Source organism: Pteropus alecto, unplaced genomic scaffold (assembly GCF_000325575.1).
Source record: "Pteropus alecto unplaced genomic scaffold, ASM32557v1 scaffold94, whole genome shotgun sequence".
In the NCBI taxonomy this organism is placed as follows: Eukaryota; Metazoa; Chordata; class Mammalia; order Chiroptera; family Pteropodidae; genus Pteropus; species Pteropus alecto.
The window spans coordinates 11,540,383-11,564,055 of record NW_006437736.1 but is presented as its reverse complement, the minus strand read 5'-3'; the positions used below and the strand labels follow the sequence as shown (position 1 = coordinate 11,564,055).

At 35.3% G+C, this 23,673-nt stretch overlaps 1 protein-coding gene across 3 annotated transcripts in view; it reads right to left on the bottom strand.

Moving 5' to 3' along the window:
* The window catches only part of NTN4 (netrin 4), a 97,808-nt gene that overhangs the window by 57,130 nt on the left and 17,005 nt on the right, over positions 1-23,673 (bottom strand). For all 3 annotated transcript variants that reach the window (XM_025048818.1, XM_006914596.3, XM_025048819.1), the window contains exon 3: positions 283-561. In XM_025048818.1, the coding sequence (XP_024904586.1) occupies positions 283-561 (279 nt within the window). The remainder of the gene's footprint in view (positions 1-282; positions 562-23,673) is intronic.

Here is a 23,673-nt window from a genome sequence, read left to right as displayed (position 1 = left end):
CTTTATATCTGAAGGTCATGGTACTAAAAACTGGCATGGATGTTTTCCCAGAAATCTTGTTATCATGCTTGACTATTTATAATTCTAAAATTGAAGATTAAAAAACAAGTTAATAGGTACTTTATAGGACTGGTATGGAATCAGAGGACTGAATCATCAGAGGAAGAAACAATAAGCACCATGCAAGCATAGACCAACTCTGTTAGAACTTACACTACCAGTGCCCAAAGCTGAAGGTAACTTACGATTTGTTTTTCATTGGCAAGGACTTGTTTTACATACCACGTGGAATGCTCCTGGGGCCTTGACAGGTCTGAAACCATCGACAGGTATGCAATGATCTGCATGGCCATTACAGAAGCAGCTGCCTTTGACGATGAAATCATAGATTGCGTAGTGTGTAAAATGTTGAGGCTTTGTGTTCAGATCATTTCTCTGACAGGGACAAGACTGTCGTTTCAGCAGCTGTACACGAAGGTTGGTAATCTTTAGCTGCTCCTGTACTTTGGCACTGTAAGGGTTCTCCACATCGTATGGTGGTGACAAAGCTCTGAAGATAACCTGTAAGGAAAAAGGAATACCATGAATGTATAGGACTGTGGGCGTATCTTGAGTTGCTTGCCCCATATAGTCTTGGTTTGATTTATACCTTTTGTCATCTGTAAGAGATAAGATCACAAGAGGTTTTTAGACCTTAATCACACCTGGGGAAGAATTGCCCTGTTATTCCAAGCAACAGATGTGCTGCCTGTTTGGATGCAGAAGTATAAGTTGAGTAACCAGCAGAGAAGTGACTCTTGAGGTGAAGGCGGCCGTGCAAAAAAGTTGAAAGCCATGTGATATCACTTATATGTGGGATATAAACCTAAAAGCAATAAAGGAATAGAACAAACAGAGACTCATGGACATGGACTGTAGACTACTCGTTACCAGAGGGTAAGGGGTGGGGGAGGAGAGGAAAAGTAGACAGAGTAAAGGGGGTCAAATATAGGGGGTAGGGAGAGGGTGAAGTGGGTAAAGGGGATCAAATATATGGTAGCTGAAGGAAACTGGACTTGCGTGGTAAACACACAATAGAATATACAGATGTCAAATTATAATGTATACCTGAAAATTATGTCATTGTATTAACCAATGTTACCCCAATAAACTTAATTAAAAAATAAAAAAAGATCCTGGGGAAGAACATTCTGGGCAGAAGGAACAGCAAGTTTAAAGGCCTTGAGTGGAATCACACGTGCCATATTCAAGCAGCAACAACAAGGTCAATGTGACTGGAGTCCAGGGGACAAGAGAACAGTGTTTGGAGAGCACGGAGCTGGTGCATGACAGATCCGAAGGCATCCCTGGAAAGGCCATGGTAGAGTTTTTCTAGTGGAAGCCACTAGAAGCCTGTAGGCAGAGAAGTGATATGATATGAATTCCATTTTTTAAAAAGATAACTTGATTCTGTGAGGAGAATGGATTATAAAGGGTAAAAAATAGAAGCAGGAAGACCAGTTAGGAAGCAGTTGCGAAATCAAGATCCATGAATATTTTCTGTTCTCCTTTTCTGTATCTGCCTTCCAAGCTTGTGGCATGCATTTGGAATACCCTTACTGGTAGTAAATATACAACCCCTCGAGGGTAGATTTGATTTCTGAAATTAGTCGAAAGTCACTTAAGCCCAAATGTAATGAGTAAAGTGGCTGATCAAGTTAGTTAATAGCACTTTTGGTTAAATGCAAAGTATAATTAAGTAATAAAACTGTTTTTATTGTGTAGATTATAGATATGCTATAAAGGCAATTTAAAACTTTAGTCCTGAGGAGGAACCAGAGGGAGGAAGGCTCAGAAGAGACAGACTTTGGGCATGTGTGTGAAATACATCATATGGGGGAAAGAAAAGGGACTCCAGGGCAAGGTGGTGCAAAATTCTCTAGTGGACCTGTTACTTTGGGGGAGAAGAGGTTGGTGGAAGAAGAAATCACTGCCAGTAAAAACCAAGGAATATAAGAAAGGAATTCCAAAATATAACATAGCATGAAACGGTATTATTTTAAGGAGGCTAACGCTAAGTTATATCTAATTATGCAAATTAAAAAAAACCCTACAAAACAAAATCTCAAGCAATCTCGTTAATTTATATATGAGACACAAAGCTCCCCTGAAAGATTCTTAAGTATCTCTTGGCCTTTTAAAGATAGTTTAAAACTCAATTCACACACACACACACACACACACACACACACACACACACACACATACACACACACACACACAGAGAAATAGTTTTATCTTTTTAATTGAAGTATAGTTGACAAATACAGAAATATTTTGAAAACCAAGTACAGTTGACCTGTGAACAACATGGGAGCTAGGAGTGCTGATCACCCTACCCCCACCCTCCGCCCCACAGTCAGAAATTCCAAGTATAACTTTGACATTCCCCAAACTCAACTACTAATGGCCTACTGTTGATCAGAAGGCTTACCAACAACATAAACAGTCAATTAACACATATTTTGTATGTTGTATGTATGATGTACTGTACTCTTATAACAAGTAAGCTAGAGAAGAGAAAATGCAAAAAAAAAAATCACAAGGAAAGGAAAACAACACATTTATAGGATTTATCGGAAAAAATCTACATATCAGTGGACCTGCACAGTTCAAACCCATGTTCTTCATCAACTATAGTATGAAAGTAAGGTAGTTATTAAAAACTAGGCTTTAGATAAACTCCTGTTTAGAGAGAACGTATCCAAAAGTAACTTTCCAGAAAAAAAATTTCTTTAAGGAATACTTTGGATATAAAATTTCACTTGAGAAACTCATCTTACACCAAGAGTATTGAAAAGGTGACAATGTGTAGGATCACATCTTCAGGTCTACGGAACTGTCTTCAATGAAATATAACTGTGGGAGAGGGGGCGATAATTCAGTGGGCACTTGGCCTTCTACAGCCAATTCATCTAGCAGCCAGAGTGATTCTCTATAAACAGAAGTTCGATCATGTTGTGCTCTTGTTTAAATTCATCCCCATCTCCAAACTTACCATTTCTCTCAATCAAATACAAAGTCCTTGCAATGGCCCTGCCTTGTTTTTTGTTCTTAGTGCTTATTAGTACCTGACACATTAGATTTGTAATTGTTTAATGACTTACTGTCTTCCAAGTCTGGAATATAAACTAGAGAGGAGTCACTGAGGTATCCCGGGGCAGTGCCTGGCACAGAGTAGGTATTCAATACATATTGATTAATTAATTAATTAATTATAACATTGTTCTTGGCATTCAAGTAAGAGGTGAGAATTTCAAATAACTTAACTCCCTTTTATAGGGTCCAAAACAGATTCATGTAGTGAATTCACATTATAGCACAAGAAGGTAATAAGTAAGAACTTGTATTATAACAGCAGTTATAAATAATTACATTATTAACCAGTATCTACATTTCTAGCTATTTTTGAACTTGCAAAACTTAGAAGTTGTATCTTAAACTCAAACAATATTCTGCCCCATTTATTCACATGTAAAGTGGTGAAAGGCAACATATTATGGAATAAAATTTTCCAGCAAATAATGTGTCACCTACTTGAAAGTCAATATAGAAGCAATGTCTTTTTCTTTCAACAATAGCTTAAATCAGGACATGATTTTATATTTTGAACCATTAAAAAAATTGTGAGCTTTATATGGGATTTGTTTTCAATATGACACCCAAACACTGGCATTCTGTTAGACACTTGTGAAGTACACTTGCTCTAAATAAAATAAATGATGTGATTATCTCTTAGTTTATCAACCACTATAATGCAATGACATGGAATAGGGCAACCAACGCTAACCAAATAAGTATTCCACTGAAAAGTCTATGGCATCCTTCTCTGTGGTGTTGCCCACCCTTCCTTTTCCTGAACATTGGTGGCAACTGTTTGCTCTCTGTGTTCACCCTTGACATTTACCCCGTTCCCTCTCCCTCCCTTACCCTCCCCCTCCTACCCCTGAGAACTGTTCAGATGCAAGGCTAGGGGAAGATCTGTCAAGGTTTGTAGGAAGTTAGGAGCTCTTTTGCTTCCTGCACCCAGATTGTAGAAGCTGAATGGCAGCTCTGTGCTTGGTGTGCATGACACCACAGTTGGCACGCTGATATCAGCAGGGAAGGGACATCATGACCCCTAAGGCTGCATGCTGGAAAGGAGACAGCAGAATGCCACAGACACAAAAGTGAACGGGAATTTAAGCCATGAAATCTTTTTTCCAGAAAGGAGACGCCTTAATCTGATACCCTGGGAAATGGATCTCCCCTGCATCAGGAAACAAAGATGCTTCAAACTTCTGGCACATCGCCCTTTGGTTCCCACCCAGTTTTTCTTCAAATATCCCCAGAAGAAGCCTGTATGGCACTACTAAAATGAAATAAGAAAAAGTGTAGAAACATTCCATATAATGTCAGCCTCTTCTATTTTTATTCCCATCAATTTTCTTCTTTCTGTGATTGCTTCTGAGGATATACTCTTAACAAGACATAGTTAAAAAGCCAGAGGTGGACTAAGATTCAGCCCACTTTGATGTTTCCAGCTTGTTAGTGCTAAACATCAGCCAGGACTTCATGGTCTTGTTATTTAAATTAAGAAATTTGATTATGTATGTTTCACTGATTAATGCTATGCTTGTTAAAGAAAAATCTGTCACTCGTCAATAAGAATCTACAATGCTATCCACCCCAAAGACGACCAGGAATACCAACTTGATAATATTTTTTCATGTAAACTTCTATATGCATACATATAGAATATAATTTAAACAGCTTTGTTTTAACTTAACAATACTTTGTGAATATTTTTCCTAGTCAATAAAAATTGACAGCATCAGTATTAACTCGGGAACTTGTAAGAAATGCAAATTCTTGGGCCCTATACTGGGATGACGGAATCAGAAACTTTGGAGGTGGGGCTCAGCAGTCTGTTTCAACAAGCCTCCTAGGTGATTCTGATGCCTGATGAAGCCTGAGAAACACCGCTACATAATTTTAAAACCGGGTTAAATTCCACTGTGTGGATACAACATAATTTATTTAGCCAGGCTGCTGTTAGGCATCGAAGTCGTTTCTAACATCTCAGTATAACCAATTTTGTAGCTAAAATGTGGAAATTTATAATATCTTGAAGATACATGTCCAAATGTGAGATCAATGAGTTAAAGGAAATGCGTAATTTTAAAATATATTTGATCTTGTGAATGAATCACGGACCTCTTCTACCTAATCTTTGGAAACTTCATATTTCTCTGGTCATGCCTCACTTCTCTAAGCCTGGAATCCCTCAGACTTTGCCTGAAGATCTGGATTCTTGGCTTAGGTTCTGCCATGTCTTATGTCCTAATATAACAAAGAAATCTTTAAAAAGTTATGAACAGGTTAAGATCACTTGTATGTTCTGTCTTTTCTAGAATACTTATAAAAATTCTCAATAATACCCCAAATTAGTAAAAAATAGCATTCTATAATAACTTATTTATACTCTGAGATGAAAATTTCAATAGAGTATTAACAGGGTGTGAACAGATTAAGAAGTACAGTAAATATTAGCTACACAGTAGTCAAGGAATTCTTTCAGTAACAAACTCATACCTTACATATTGTTCCATACCTCAGATTGCATTGTCTATGTTGAGTCATAATAATGAAAGAAACTTGGTTGTCACATTTTTAAAAAATTCTTTTTAGCTGCTAGCTTGAGGAATACTTCAGGTTCGAGGTGTCGTCCCGCCTGTGGACTCCCTTGCCATTTCTTCTTTCCATGATACCACTTTTGCACTAATACATTGTTATTGCCTATTTACTTGTCTATATCTCACATTAGGCTTCGCTCAGTGGGTAGGGATCTTGTATGTCTGATTAACAGGCATGTCCCCGAGAATGTCCTACCGTCTTTGGCAAATTGCAGCACTTCATAATTATGTTGAATGAATGAATAAATGAACTATTTCTCAAAATAGCATTTTAAGAAAGGAGAAGCCAAATAGGGTTTAGAAGAATAAAGAAAGCAAGATGTTCTTACCAGAGGCTCTGCACTCTTGATGAGAAGTGGCAAACACACCCCGCTATGTATAAATACCTACGTAAAAATATGTGATTTCAAATGGCTTTGTTGATTCCTTCTCTTCAGTGGCACACAAGATCTTTCCATTATCTTAAGAAAACAGGTCAGGCAGGCATGAGCAAGCATCCAAACACATACAAATATTAGGTCTTTTCTATGGTTTCTAATCTAGTTTTTTAATGGTTTTTGAAACCCTAGGTATCTTTGTGTTATCAAAAAAGCAGCTCTTGGCTTCGAAGACTTTCCTCTATTGTTTTTCAATTTCATTTTTGCTTTTATCTTTATTATTTAACTTCTATTTACTTTGGGTTTAATTTTCTCTTCTTTTACTAGTTTCATAAAATGGAATAGTAGATCATTGATTTGAGAACTTTTTCCTCCTAAGTACTTTTTTGGTTGCATCCCATAAATTTTGATACATTGTGTTTTCATTTCCAATTCAGTTAAAAATGATTTCTAATCTTTTCTTAATGTAGTATAAACTTTCCTCTCAATACTGCTTTTGCTGCATCTCATAAGTTTCAGTATGTTGTGTTTCCATTTTTGTTTGTCTCAGGATATATTTCCCTTTTGATTTCTTCTTTGACCCATGGGTTATTCAAACGTATATTATTTAGTTTTTAAATATTTGAGGACTTCCCAGATACCTCCCTGTTTTGATTTCTAATTTAATTCCTTTGTGCTTAGAGAACATACTTTGAATGATGTGCATCCTTTTACATTTATCAATACTAGTCTTATGGACCAGTGTAGGAACTATCTTGATAAATGCTTCTGTGCCCTTGAAAAGATTATGTATTCTACTGTTGTTAGTAGACTGTTAGATAAATGTTAATTAGGTCAACTTGGTTGACAATGTTATTCAAATCTTTACCCTTACTGATTTTCTCTACTTGTTCTATCAATTATACAGAGAAAGGTACTGAAATCTCCAACTATAATGATCAATTACCTATTTCTTTTTGCAGTTTTTGCTTCATGAATTTTGAAGCCTTGTTATTAGATGCATGAACACTTAGGATTGTTATATCTTCTTGATGAATTATCTCTTTTATCAGTATAAAATGTCTCTCTCTATTTCTGGTAATATTCTTTGATCTGAAATCTACTTTGTCTGATAATAATATAGCCACTATCGAAGCTTTCTTTTGATTAGTGTTAGCATGGTATACCTTTTTCCATTCTTTTACCTTTAACTTAGTTATGTCTTTATATTTAAAGTGGATTTTTTTATAGGCAGCATAGTTGTGTTTTTTAAAAGATTTTATCCAACCTGATAATCTATGCCTTCGATTTGAGTATTTAGGCCTTTTACATTTAATGCGATTGTTGATATGGTTGTGTTTAAATCTACCATCTTGCTTTTTGTTTTATACTCTATTGCTCTTCTTTTTCTGTCTTCCGTTGGATTGACTATTTTAGAGTCTCTTTTAATTCCTTTTTTAGTTTATTAGTTGTACCTCTTTTTTACAAAAATAGTGATTACTTTAGGGTTAATAGTGTATATCTTTAACTTAACATACTCTATCTTTAAGTAATATTTACCACTTCACAAATAGTATAAGGAACAAAAGTATACTCCCAATTACTCTTCTCAACCTTTACATTGCTATTGTCATACATTTGACTTCTACATATATTATAAACTCCACAATTCATTGTTAATATTTTTGTACTGAAAACCCAATTATCTTTTAAAGAGGTTTTAAAAATAAGAAAAGAAAAAATTATTTACACGTTTGCACATATTTTCCCTTTTTGATGATCTTTATTCCTTTGTATAGGTCTAGATATTCGCCTGGTATCATTTTTCTTCTGCCTAATTACTTCTTTTCCTGTAACGCAGGTCTGCAGCTGATCAATTTTTTTTTCTATGACTGAAAAAAGTATTTCATCTTCATTTTTAAAAGATATTTTCTTTGGGTATAGAATTCTACGTTGACAATTTTTTTCTGTTAGTATTTTCAGGATTCTGCCCCACTGTCTTCTAGCTTGCATTGTTTCTGAAAAAGAGATGTCATTTTTGTATTTGTTCTTCTATACATAATGTGTTATTTTCCCCGCCTCTGGCTGCTTTTTAGATTTTTCTCTTTATTACTGGTTGTTCCACAAACTGATTATTATGTGCCTGGGGGTAGTTTTCTTGTTTCTTATATTTAAAAAGTTTGTTGTATTTCTTGGATCTGTGGATTTATAGTTACAATCAAGTTTAGAAAATTTTCGGCCATTATTTCTTAAATTTTCAGCCATTATTTCTCCTCTTCTCACTTCTCTCCTTCATGGACTCCAACTACACATATATTAGATTGCTTGAAGTCATTCCACAGCTCACTGATTTATTTAAATAACAGACCTCTCTCTCTCTCTCTCTTTTCCTCCTGTGTTTTATATTGGATCATTTCTATCACTATGTATTGAACTTCAAAAATCTTCTCTTCAGTAGTGTCCAATCTACTAATCTCAATGTATTGTTCATCTCAGACATTGTATTTTTCAACAACGCAAGTTCATTTTGGATTTTTTGTCATATTTTGCTTGTTCTGCTTAATGCGGTCAATCTTTACATTCTTGAACATAAGAAATATAGTTATAATTACTGTTTTGAGTCCTTAAATACTAATTCTATCATTTGTGTCATTTCTGGATCTGTTTCTATTGGTTTATTTTTCTACTCATTATGGATTATATTTTCCTGCTTTTTGTATGGCTTGATTAGCTGCAAGACATTGCGAATTTTACCTTGTTGAGTGCTGGATATTCTTGTATTCTTGAGCTTTATTCTGAGATACAGCTAAGTTACTTAGAAGTAGCTCAATTCTTTTCAGGCTTGCTTTCAAGTTTTTCTAGGTAGGACCAATGTATCCTTTAGTATAAGGCGAATTCTGCCCGTCTACTGAGGCAGTACACTTCTAATTATGCTATTGATACATTACAAAGTTGAATTATAAAGTTTTCCACTATGGCTGACTATTCCTGGTCCTAAGTGACCTCTGAAGATTTGTTCCCTCTGTCCTTCAAGGTGGTTCATTTTCTGGCCTCAAGTTTTCTTACATGCAACTGTCAATCATTATTCAACTGAAGACTCGAGGGGGACCATCTGTAGATCTCTGGAAATCTCTCAGTACATTTCTCTCCAAACTGGTGCTGTGCCCTGCCAAACTCCAGCTACCTTGGCCTTCTCAGATTCTCAGCATCTTCATTCAGGAAGTGCATTTGGTTTCTCCTTGGTTCCTACTCCCTGCACCCCAGCCTGGAAATTCTCTTTAGGAAGTAAGCTGAGGCAATCATAGGTTTCACCTATGCTTCTATTCTCTCAGGGATCACTGTCCTCTGTTGCCTGAAATCTAATACCTGAAAAACATATATATTTTGTCCAATTTTTTAGTTGTTTCAGGCAGTAGGGTTAGCCTGGTTTTTGTTACTGCATCTTGGCTCAGAGCTGAAGTCTAAAAATCAAAGGCAGCTTCATTTTTATGAAAAACAATTTATAAAACTATAACTGAACTAAGCCCTTATTTTTGTATGAAAATATCATAGAAATGACATAATGGAAATTCTAGAATAAAGTTAGAAGTGTGGTTACATTAAGTAGGTAAAAAGGCTTGAAAAACAAATGAGTTTTCTTATTGGGCATGTCAAACTAAGAAATATGAAAAATAATTTAAATATAAGCATCTGAACTTTATAAGTTTATTCAATAATTCTTTTTGATTAATTTGCATCTTTTAATAGATAGGTAAGCCCTCACTATAACTTTATTTATAATTTATGATACCTATTATAATTTTCTACTTTATATTTTCTATATTTATTTTATATTTTTATGCATCTTTGAATTCTGTTTAATCCTGTGTCTTATATATTCTCAATAACACATATTGAAAGAGTGAGTCAATACAGAATCATGATAAACAAGTTTATTTTAAGTTTTATGATATAATAATATAAATATAGTAAAATTTTATTTATATAATGTGCATTTTATTCATAAGAGAATATACTACATATACAGTACTTCATAATAAACTTTATAATCTTACAAAATATTAGTTGTATGCTAATCTATACCACATCCAACATGAATGGACTTAATATTAATCAATATTATAATAGTTTTTGAGTGCCAACTTTGAATAATGTATTTTCAGTAATAAATTTATACCAACTGCAAGAATGACAACACATTTAGAGAGGAATCTCTGGAACTTTTGCCTAACATAATCTCATAAAAAGACAAAGCACCTCCACAGTAAAAACTATTTCTATATAAGAAAAATAACTACATTTCTTCTCTACTTTATTTGAGCCTGGTTAGAATAACATCTATATTGAGAAACATTTTCCAATTGTATTATAAACCCATCATTAGTTTTATGTGGCCATTTACCAGTTAATTACAAATAGCATCTGGTTACACATTGACAACTGCTCTGTTTATTGTTAGGTTGATGACACACCTAAGAACTAAACATAGAAACTGATATATTTGTCTCCATTTCTACTGTTTGTCAAGCTATCCCCAAAACTGAAAACTCTCATATTTTTAAGCTCCTAAAACTTAGTGGGATTCACACACTTTAGTTTTGTAATGCCACGTCATTAACAAGGAAGGTTTTACGCCAATTGACTTCTGAAGCCAGTTTATGGCATCATTTAGATTGAACTTTTAGGTATTTGATATGAAGAGCTTAAAGAGCATAGGTTCCTTAAATGAGTACAGGTACCCTAATGTTAATATGTTCTTGAAACAGGCTTTCTGCTTTCCTGGATAGGTAACCTTTTGGAAAGTATGTGAAGTTTCAGGCTTTTAAAGAGTTGCAATGAGTGGGAGATCTGGTTTAACAGAAGAGAGAAGGCTGGACAAGGAGAAGATAGCATAATTGATGGGTGGGCGTCTGTGCAGAGCAGCTGGTTGGTTTAATTTTAGAACATTTGTCCTTGACTATGCCACTTTAAGTGGAGCACCTACTTGTCTTAGAGAAGTGTGTCTGTCTCTTGGGCAGTACCAAATCCTTTTGCTTACACTCTAGAGCATTAGGTACGCTGTTTCATCAGATAGCCCACCTTTTAAAGTGGGAGAGTCTTATCTACTCAATAGTCCTTCCAAGATAGGACAATATAACCTAATAAAGTTCTCAATGGAACAAGCTGAGGAATGCAGTGCACTCAAGTGACTTACTTGTACGATAATAACCTCGATTTGTAAGTACACAAAAGCCTCTTTGCATGTTTCAAGGGCATATTTACAGTTTTAAAGTGATGAAAAGACGGCTTCTTAAATATCGTCATGGGGAAGGGAAATGACAGAACTGCAATGAAGAACAGGAAACAAGACAGAAGACCAAAATAAAAATTAAGATTGGGGCTAAAAATAAATTTTAAAAATCTCCCAATGCATTTGGAATCCTAGCTTCCCTTTGCTCTCTGTACTTGGAATCATAGAATCTGAGTGTTAGAAGAGTCCTTAGCAAGCAATAATCTAGTCCAGCTTGAAAAACTGAGGCACAGAGTGCTTAAAATGACCTGCCAAAGATCAACCAATAGGTTTTTGACTGAGCTAATATTAGAATCCAGTTTCCTAATCTTCAATCCAAAAAATTTTTCACTATATCCCACTTTATACTTGTTTGGCAGCTATTCCTGGATTAAAGTTACATTTAAAATGTAGGATTAAAGAAAATACTATATATGATTTATCCCTCCTTCCACTTGTCATCCTAATAATGGCTAGGACTAACCATGTTACCTTTATCATGTTAATGGATGTGTCTAAAGATACCCTTGATAAAAGTGATGACACCTGCTCCTGCATGGCTCACAGGGATGTGGTAAAGATTTTAAGAAAGGTATCAGATGTAGAAATACCTTAAAAAATTAATGCTGTTTATAAATAAAATTGGTTGGTGAATAGCCTTATTACTGAGGACCTGTCTGGCTTTCACTTAGTCCCACCTTTGGGACTGAGTCCTATCAGGGAATGTAGCCCAGGGGCCAGGAGCCAGATGTTGATTGTTTGTCTACCTGGGTAACTTCCCAGTGTCAATGATCTTTGTTTCTTACCACCACACTTGGTGCAGTTTGGAGTATCCTCTACTTCATCTTAGATCATCAGTACCTTCTGTTTACCTGACCTATGCTGGAAATTGCATGCATTATCTCTCTGCTATCATCCCTTCCACCTCTCGTTCCTTCTCTTTGTACTCAACTTTATATTCTAGTCCTACTGAACTCCTCTCTATTCCTAGAAAGCTCCATGGTCTCTCTCCCTTCCTGGCCTCATGCTATTATTCCCCCTGCTTTTCACACTTCTTTGCCATTGCCACTGACTGCTTCCCTGATTTTGTCAACTCAATCTATATTTTAGGTGTCAACTTAGATGTCACTTTATTTAGAAAGCATTCTTCACCATTCCTCTCCACTGTTTCCCTAGATGAGATGTTCTTCCTATGCGCTACTTCAAGCACCTGTTATTTCTTCCAGACTTAGAACTATATTAACTGCTTATATTCCTCCCTCGACTGTGAGATCCATGTATGCAAAAGGCCTTGTCTGCCTGCCCACTGGTATATAGCCAGTCTTTGGTACATATAAGAGTAAACACATTTGTTGAAAAATCATACTTATGCTTAATAATGATTTACATTTTATAAACTACTTTCGTTTTTATTTATCTCATTTCATTCTTACTATAAATTTGTGGTATGTTATTAATTATTCCCTTTTTTTAGTTACAAAAACTCTGAGAAGACATTAATTGGCTTGTCCAAGGTTACCTAGCTAGTATACAGCAGAGCTAGTATTTAAATTCAGGTTATTAAAGAGCAAGTTCATCACGACTAACTTTGTTTGCTTATAGATGTTAGGCAAGTCTTCAGGGGAGTGAAATGACCAGAACTTCTTTTTAGGAGGATAAATCTGGCAAAGAGAAGAGCTTGAACCATGGTGTAGGCAGCGGGGGCAGGGTGGACAGAAAAGCCATGTGTGACAGGCAAAGAAATGAATACCAGAACAAAAACTAAAAACTAAGGGCTAAGTTTTAAGAGCCACTGATAGAGGTCAGAAGAAAGGAGATGAGCCAGAAATAATACAAAATGAGGATCAGTGAGCAACTTAAGAAAATAATGAAAATGCATTGTCATGGAAGCCAAAAGAAGTGAGAACGCAAAGACAGAAAATGTAAATAGTAATGACAAATGCAATTCAGGAAGCGAAAAAAAAGAAAAAGAAAAAATTGGGGGATTTGGCTGGCTCACAGAAGATTTTTGAGAGCCTAGATGGAATAAGGGACAATTTATAAAAGTTTCAAGAAAGAATAGAAGACAAGGAAATAAAAGCAAGAAAGAAGTGATTGAAGAATTTTGGCCATTTGTTTATTCATTCATCAGTTGATAGGCATTTGGGTTGTTTACAGATTTTGGCTATTATGAATTAAAGTGCTATGAACATTCAGATGGAATTCATTGTGAGAGCATAAGTTATTTTTCATGGGTACTTAGGAGAGGAATTGCTAGGTGGTATGGTAAGAGCATGTTTAACTTAACAAGGAACTGCAGGACTGTTTTTAAAGTTGATTGTACTATTTTGCATTTCTACTAGCAATGTATGATGAAAGTTTTAGCTACTATACACCCTAACCAACACTTGGTATCATCGGTCTTCTTAATTTCAGCCTTGAAAATGGAATGTGAATAGTATATCACTGTGTTTTTAGTGTGCATTTCTCTGTTGACTAATGGTGTTTAGCATCTTTTCATGTTTATTTGACATACGTCTTCTTTGCTGAAGTGTCTATTCATCGAACTAACGAGTTTTTGCACAGTGAAGGAAACCATCAACAAAACAAGATAACCTACTGAATGGGAGAAGATATTTGCCAATGATACATTTGATATGGGATTAATATTCAAAATATATAGGAAACTCATACAACTTAATACCAAAAAACGAAACAATCTGATTTAAAAATGGAGGGAGGACTCAAATAGACATTTCTCAAAAGAGGACATACAGATGGCCAATAGACATATGAAAAGATGCTGAACATCACTAATCATCAGAGAAATACAAATTAAAACCACAATTAGATATTACCTCACATCTGTCAGAATGGCTATCATGAATAAATCAACAAAAAATCGTTGGTGAAGTCGTGGAGAAAAGGGAACCCAACTGCACTGTTGGTGGGATTGTAAACTGGTGCGGCCACTATGGAAAATAGTATGAAGGTTCCTCAAAAGATTGAAAATAGAAATATCATATGACCCAGCAATCTCAATTCTGGGTATTTATCCAGAGAAATTCAAAACACTAATTTGAAAAGACATGTGCACTCTTGTGTTCCTTGCAGCATAATTTACAATAGCCAAGATATGGGGGCAATCTAAGTGTCTGTTTACAGATGAATGGATAAAGATGTGGTACACATATACAATGGAATATTCCTTGACCATGAAAGGAATGAAATCTTACCTTTTGTGAAAAAAGTAGATAAACCTAGAGGGGTTTATGCTAAATGAAATAAGTCAGACAAAGAAAGATAAATACCATATGATTTCATTCATATGTGGGATCTAAAAAACAAAATAAATGAGCAAACAAAACAAACGCATAGATAGAGAACAAATTGATGGTTGCTGAATGGGAGGAAGTTTGAGGGCATGAATAAGAAAGGGGAAAGGATTAAGAAGTACAAACTATTACAAAATAGTCACGTGGATATAAAGTTCAGCATAGGGAATATAGTCAATGATATTATAATAACTATGTATGGTGTCACAGCTGTACTAGACATATTGGGGTGATCTCTTTGTAAGTTATGCAAATGTCTAATTGCTATGTTATACACCTGAAACTAATAATAATGATTGTTCTTGATTGACTGTGTCACACATGTACATACATGTTCTCTTTTAATCCTCAAACAGATGGGGCCAGTATTATTATCTTCATTTTATAGGTAGATATTTTCCATATGTCTTGTTATTAAGGAATTTATCCAAGATTATTGAGAGCAAGGATTAGAAACTCCATGTATCTAATTCCAAAATTTATTCTCTTTATATCACGATTATCCACATAAGGTGAAGAAAAGAACCCAATTTAAAAATGAGCAAAGGTTTGAATGGACATTTCTCCAAAGGAGATATGCAAATGGCCAATAAGCACATGAAAGGATGCTTGGCATCCTTAGTCATTAGGGAAATGCAAATCAAAACCATAATGAGATATCACTTCACATCTACTAGGATGACTATAATCAAAAAGACATAACAAGTGTTGATGAGCATGTGGAGAAATTGGAAGCCTCATACATTGCTGGTGGAAATGTAAATCATTGCCACTGCTGTGGAAAACAGTCTGTCAGTTCACCAAAAAGTTTAATAGAGTTACCGTATGACCAGCAATTCTACTCTTCAGTATACATCCAAGTGAATTGAAAACATATATCTACATAAAATCTTGTATATTAATGTTCACAGCAGCATTATTCATAGTAACCCCAAAGTGGAAACAACCCAATGTCCATCAACTGATGAATAAATGAACAAAATGTGGTACATCTATACAATGGAATATTATACAACCATGAAAAGGAATGAAATACTGATACATGCTATAACATGAATGAACCTCGAAAACATTACGCTAAGTGAAAAAAGCCAACACGAGAGTCCACATATTGTCCCTTCAAGTCACTTCACTGGGCTCTGGGTTTCCTTTTCTATGCTGTGTTGTAAAGGATGTGGAGAAAAAGGAACCCTCATACACTGCTGGTGGGACTGCAAATTGGTACAGCCACTATGGAAAACAGTATGGAGCTTCCTCAAAAAACTAAGAATTGATCTACCATGTGATCCAGCAATCCCTCTACTAGTGGCCAGGACATGGAAGCAACCAAAATGTCCTATGATAGATGATTGGCTAAAGAAGCTGTGGTACATATATACGATGGAATATTACTCAGCCATAAGAAGAGATGAAATACTGTCATTTGTGACATCATGGATGGACCTCGAGGTAATCATGCTAAGCGAAATAAGCCAGACCGAAAAAGTTGAAAACCACATATTATCACTTATATGTGGAATATAAACCTAAAAGTGACAAATGAACAGGACAAACAAACAGAGAATCATGGACATGGACAATAGACTAGTGGTTACCAGAGGGTACCGGGGGAGGTAGATGGGGTAAATATGTGGTGACAGAAAGAAATGTAACTATGTGAGGGAAACACAAAATGCAATATATATATATATATGCCTTACTGTTAAATTGTACATCTGAAATCTACTGGATTTTGTTAACCAATGTTACCCCCAAAAATAAATTAAAAATAAATTTAAAAATAAAATAAACCTATCTTATTTACAAAAGACAGACAGAAAGAGAGAGAGAGAGAGAGAGAGAGAGAAGAAAGAGTGAGCCCCATCAGTAAGCTACGCCATCACAGGGCTCACTGTGTGTTTTCCCTCTCTCAGAGATCAGTCTTGTGCTGCTTGTTGTCCAATGTCTGAAACAATTGCATCACATATTTTTTCTGGTTTTCTAGTTTTTTAGTGTGGGAAAGTAATTACTGTAACCATTAATCCTTCACAAACAGAAACAGAAATCCCATTTCAAATTGATAACTTTTAACATGTTGCAACTTATGGAGTGTCAGAAATGAAACAAAAAGAAAAACCTATCTGATTTTAAGATCAGTTTGAATATGAAATATAATTATTCTTTTTTATTCCTTCCCTACCCATCTCCCCTTCCTCCCAAAGGGGTAGAGGATTCTACCAGAGATTTTTCCCTTAAGTAAATAAAACTTGCAAATAAAATTGCTTTCCATATAATTTGTTGTATTTAGAGGTATATTCAGTATTTAAGTAGCAGAAACTATAGTGTTTCAGATATCTTTTTTTTTTTCCAAAGTAGATGAAATTACAACACCTCTAGGTGCCTGTTTCACTAATTGAATTAAAAAGTTCCTAGAATTTCACTTTGGCCCTGCTATCATTCAACATAATCAGAACAAAGCTATTTATACTCTTCTATGCCTCAGTCACTTAATTATAATATCAAGCCACTTTAATGCAGATTGTAAAATTATGCATATAGTAAAAGCAAATTTTTCCTGTGGCAGGATAATAGAGATATTGCTTTAAATGAAGCGCACTAAAAAGAGTCCCCCTTGGATCTCCAATTGACTTACAAAACCTAGTCACATTGGGAAAAGATAAACTATGAATACTCAATTGTTAATATCCAGAAGAATTCTCCAAGTTGACCTAACTATATCTGCATTTCTATGAACACATAGTTCTTTTATCTTATCCCCCTCTTTAAGAGTAACACAACTCTTAAATACTAACAAGACCAAATGCCAGTACAACTATCCATTGTGGCAACATTTTTCAGCCATTTTTCACATTAAAAGTTGGAAAATGGTTTTATTCACTTCTGTTTATCCCTTCAATTAATCTTCCTTATAAAAATGCATATGTATGAAACACTTTCTCTGACTGGATGCCACAGAAACCCATAGCTGGCAGTTACAGTAATCCCCTTTTCTCTGTGGGTTCTCTTTCCTTGGTTTCAGTTATTCATGGTCAACGGTGGTCTGAAAATATTAAGTGGAATATTCCAGAAATAAACAATTAATTAGTTTTAAATTGCATGCCATTCTGAGTAGGATGATGAAATCTCACACCATCCCAGTGGGTCCTGCCCGGGAGTCCATCATCCATGCTGTAGACTTTCCCCACCAGTTAGTCACTTAGTAGCCATCCAGGTATCAGATGGACTGTCTCACTATCACAGTACTTGCGTTGAAATAACCCTTATTTTACTTAATAATGGCCCTAAAGTTCAAGAGTAGTTTAAACTTTATCATAGGTATGGATATGAAAAAACATATTTATATATAATAGAGAGGGGGGGTTGGTACCACCCATAGTTTCAGGCATCCACTGGAGGTCTTGGAACACATATCCCCTGCAGATAAGGGGGGACTACTGTAGTTTGACCTCAAAACTAGCTTTTTTGTTGAACATGTATATGCCTATTGGAGGATTTCCATAGTGCAAACCTACATGAGAATGTGCTTTCATCTTTTCATTTAGGAGACTTAATCAGAAACAACCATAATGTCCTGATCTAGGTTTAAAAAATAACAAACTTTAAACACTGTTTCCCTGGTGAAGAGATCCTGGCTACCAAACAAATAGACTTCAAAGAGACCTCCCAACTTTCCCTAAACCACAGACAAATATTTGCTATGACTGTTGTACTAGGTAGCATTGGGCTACTTTGTCCTTCATTCATAGGAGACCTTGAAGATAGGTATTAATCACCCCATGAAAAGTTTCCCCAGTAGAGATTAATCTTATTTACCTCTTCCCATTAAGTTCCAGTCTGACATTTAAGTATTAGTTGCAAGAGATGATTAGGGGAGAGAACTGAATGCTGAATTTGAAGGAAAGATTTGCAGAAATAAAAGCCAGTAACCCACTTAAAAAGTGAAAAATAGATATTGCTTTTTGCTACTTTGACTTACATTTAGTAAATTACAATCAGCTCATCTGAAAGACTGGTAGCCTAGTTTATAGGAATCACAAAGACAGAAAACAGCACATACTATAAAATTAGTTAATATTTCCTTCTGTTCCAGAGTAGAGGTTATATAGAGAGGGCTGCAAGTACAAAATTTTTTAGGATGTGTAAGCCATTGGGCTTACAGAGCAAGAAAGCTCACAATAGAAATTCTGACCTCCAAGAAGAAACAAATTAAACTTTATTTCAGTTTCTAAAAGTGTTTTTTTCTTATGCTTTAAATGAGAAAAAGACATTTCCAACTTGGATAGGTTGCAAGCTTGGCTAATATAAATTCTAATTGTATCTCTTATCATCAGTGCCATTTTTTATCCTAAATGATGACCAGGCCGTGAAAAAGTAAGACAAAATCCCAGGTCTATGTGATAGTAAGCTTTTTAATATAGGAATTATTCTCATTTATTTACTATATTGTTTATTAATTCCATCATTACTTATTGAGGAAATACTTTGTATCAGGCATTGTGGTAGATACTCTGGATGTAAAACTGAATAAGAAAATTAATAATGTATTAATAAATTAATGTATAGATTTCAATTGTCCCCTAGTTCTTGAAAATTAAGCCCTGACAGAAGTGGTGTTAAAAATCAGAAGAGAACATACACCACTTAACCCAAATTTCTCAATGCAGGAAGTTCCATTAGAATAGCTGATATCCATCCATTCTCTACTAGATCCCACACCTTCAGCAGGCAGCATGTTTTATTTCATGATGGTCATAATTATCAAAAAGTTTCTCTGTGTTAAGCTAGGATCTGTCCTCTGCAACTTCTAATACTAGTCTTGGACCTATAAAAAAATAAGTCTCTCTTTAAAAATTTTTTTACAGTTTTTTAGAAATAAAATTTATTGAGGCAACATTGGTTAATAAATTATATAGGTTTCAAGTGTACATACAATCCAATAACATATCATCTGTATATTGCATTGTGTGTTCACCACCCAAGTCAAATCTCCTTCTGTCACGATACGTTTGGTCTACTTTACCCTTACCTCCTCCCACCCCCCTTACCCTCTGGTAACCACTAAATTGTTGTCTGTGTTTATGAATTTCTGTTTGTTCGTTTGTCTTGTTCATTAGTTGCTTTCAGTTTTATATTCCACATATGAGTGAAATCATATGGTTCTCTACTTTTTCTGTCTGACTTATTTTACTTAGCCTGATAATCTCAAGATTGTCAAAAATGGCAGTATTTCATGTTTTCTTATGGCCGAGTAATATTCCATTGTATGTATGTACCACATGTTCTTTATCTAATCTTCTATCGAAGGGCACTTCAGTTATTTCCATGTCTTGGCCACTGTGAATAATGCTGCAATGAACATAGTGGTGCACACATCTTTATGGATAAATGTTTTCAAATTTTGGGGGTAGATACCTAGAAGAGGTTTTGTTGGGTCATATGGTAATTCTGTTCTTAGTTTTTTGAGGAATCTCCATACTGTTTTACATAGTGGCTGTACCAATTTACATTCCCAACAGCAGTGTATGAGGGTTCTTTTCCCCCCATAATCTCTCCAACACTTGTTATTACTTGTGTCGTTGATAATAGCTATTCTAATAGGTGTGAGGTGGTATCTCATTATTTTATTTTCAATAAAAAAGGCCTTCAAATATTTAAAGGCAGCCATCAACTTTCATTCTCCAGGTAAAATATCTACAGTGTCTCATTTCACATAGTTTCTAGACCATTTACCTCTCTGGCTGAATAGCAAATGACATCTGCTTTTTTTTTCTTTTTCTTTTAATTTATATGCACAAGCTACTGACGACAATATTTTCCAAGTATTTTATCCTCTAAGATATCAAACAAACTCTAACCTCTATTTCTGAACAATCTTTTTCCCGATTTTATTTTATGTATTTTAAGGTTTTTCTGTAACGTGAGGGATATACAGATTTTAAAAGACGTATAGTATTTTCAGTACAGCAGTTTGGAAAGGAATAAATTGATAAGTGGAGAAGGGAATGAGAGGGAAAAAGTAGTTCTCTATGATATTATCATTTATGTAGCCTCTTGAGGACTCATCTCCAATCGTGGTAGAACAGGGAGGGGAGATTGCAGTTCCAATGTTATTATTTTGCGAGGTAGGGAAGAGAATGAAAGAGTTACTTGTACATCTGAATAGAATATTATCTGCATATTTCCATAAATCTGCCATTGTAGTATTTAGTTTATAAGAAAATAATATTTTGGTTATATGCCAACTGAACTGACAGGCAAACTGACAGGAATGGCTGAGGAAACAAAGGGGTAGGGTGTGGGAGAGGTGGCAGCAGTCTAAATATTTGGTAGCTACGTGTAAAACAGAAATCAGTTTCCCCTGTCTCCCTATGCAATGAAGTGATGAAGCTGACTGGCTGGAAACTGACCAGCAGATTAAAATGGCCTTTGAGGATGACAGTACCAGGGGCCAGCTCCATAGGTAATATATCCTTCTAGTTATACTCACAGTACCTGCTGGACCATCCAGAAGTAGCTAAATGCTTAATCAAGTGGGCTTTTAAAGAAGAGCCAGGCAGGAACAGAAATAATATATTACTGAACTCCTGGCCATGAATTTCCATGTGTGCCTGGTGTAAGTTCATGGTACACGGGTGCTTGTGAGTTCTGATTACATTATTCCAAATTGATAATTTTTTAAAATATGTTATAATTCCCTAACTAACCTGAATAGGACCTCAAGAGAGACTTTTTCAAGCATATTATTTTAAAAGACCATTAATCTTAACAACAAACCTGTCATACAAAATCACAAAGAGCATCTAATCTTAGGAAAAGAATAAATCAAGCCCAAATACAGAATTCAGATGAGTAGCAAGAACTGCTCACTCACTAAAAGTTCACTACAGAGCAATCTCTTACTAGAATCACTTGGAAATTCCTCCCCGAGCGTCAAATACCAACAAGGTGTAGGTGGATACATTCTTTTTAAGTTTTGATAAGAAATTTTACTTTAAGCTCATACTTGTGTCTTACCATAACATTGTCATCTAAAATTATCTTTTAAAATCTTAGTTCCTTATCTTGTACTTTACATTCATAAGATAGTTTAAAAAGAATTTGTAGAGTCACAATAGATATGTAGAACTAAACATGGAACAAAGAGACATGAATTGTCCTTTATATATCTGATTTGTTCATTTTTCTCTAAATCTAACTCCTTCCAGTCTATTTTTGCCCCTCTATAAAGATTACTGGGCTACTGCTTTAATAAAAAGTATATAATTCTTTATATTAATTTTATCAACTATTAAATGACCAAGACTGATGTTCTTTTCTGACTAACTGTCCAAAAGCACTGGGCAAAACTGTAGACCTTTGATACTCGTGGAAACATTAGCAGTTAACCAATGTGAGCACAGGAAGTCCCAAATTCACAAACGATTTGTGTTCTGCAAATTTATTTGTAAGTCAGTTGCTTGGGCTTTAGAATGCATTTTATGTCTACTTTTGTTTAGTACTGTATCCCCAGAGCCTGAGATAGCTAGACACATTGTGGATACTCAAATATTTGCTGAATGGCTGGATGAACTGGCCCAAAAGTTTACTTCGCTAATAATGTAATTAAATTATATTATTACTAATTAGCATCATGTAGGACTTAGCTATTTATAAACCCATTTCTATATGCCTTATCTTATTATTTCTCACATTGATTAAATTCACCTAATTCACCTAAATTAAAGAGAGAGCCATTTAAGCTACTTGAGAGGTTTGAGTGTTAGATGAAGGAGCTTGAACTGGACCGGTGACAGTGGAGGTGGGAACGAACTTGGAGAACCACCAGAACCTGGTGATGGACTAGTCGTGGGGCTCCAACTCCGATATTATGCTACTACGTTGCATCTAGTAATATTAAAAACTATAGACAAAGTATCATCTGTTAATGTCAAATAGAGACTCAGAAAGTAGAGGCTCATTTCTTTTTTCCCTGCTTCTCCTTTCTTTGTCAATTAAGTTACTTCCTATGGTCAGTAGTTACAAAGAAGGACCACTCATCCTGCAAGAAATGATATTTCTCCAGAAAGCTTACACCAAAATTGAGGGCTTGTGCCTACCCAGCAGGAAGACTGACATGACTAGCTGAGCAGTGCCCAACCCATGACCTTTGCTATTGGAGTAGGTGGGGTGTAAAGGATTTTCTTCAGTCATTTACTCACTCTGTGATATAATCTGTGTTTTCAGAGTAGATAAGACATCAGAGACAAACCTCCGAATCTGTACATGAGTCCTCTCCATAACATCTCTCGCTGGGGATCGTTCAGCCTTTGCTAAAACATTTCACAGACTCAAGGAGCTCATTTGGTCTTTTGGATACATCCAGTTTTCGAGAGTTTTTCTTTGGTCATACTCTTGCCTCCTGAAAGCATCAGAGTCCATTTAATCCCTCTTCAAACATCTGAAGAATGTTAGCAATGCCTGAACATCCATAAATCCTCTCTCATAGGCAACATATCCCAAGTTAATTGTTCATTATATAATGAGGTTTCTAATTGATCGCACCAATTCCGCTCAGCTTTGTCTAAATAGGAATACCTTGACCTGAACCTAATATTCTAGCTATGCTTTGACTAATAACCCATAACAGAAGGGTTATTCTCTCCTTCGTTTGGAACATTATTCTTCTATTAATGTAGGCTAAGATTGCATTAGCTTTTTTGGCAGTCATGATATATTGTTTACTTGCATTGAAATTACAGTCAACTGAAACCCTCAGGTCTTTCACATGAACGGCTTGATAAGTGGTGGTAGTACAGCCGATTTTTGAAAAGAGGAATTTATGTTTAACGCTATTAAATTTCATCTCACAAGTTTTGCTCATAAATCTTTCATACTGCTCCCTGAGTTATCTTTCTTAAACAGTTATGATTATGTTATCCCTTCCCAGAAGAACTGTTGATGGATCTCTGCTACCCACAGGATCAAGTCCAAAATACTTAGCTCACTAGACCTTGCATAATCTGACCTGAGCCTCCAGAGTG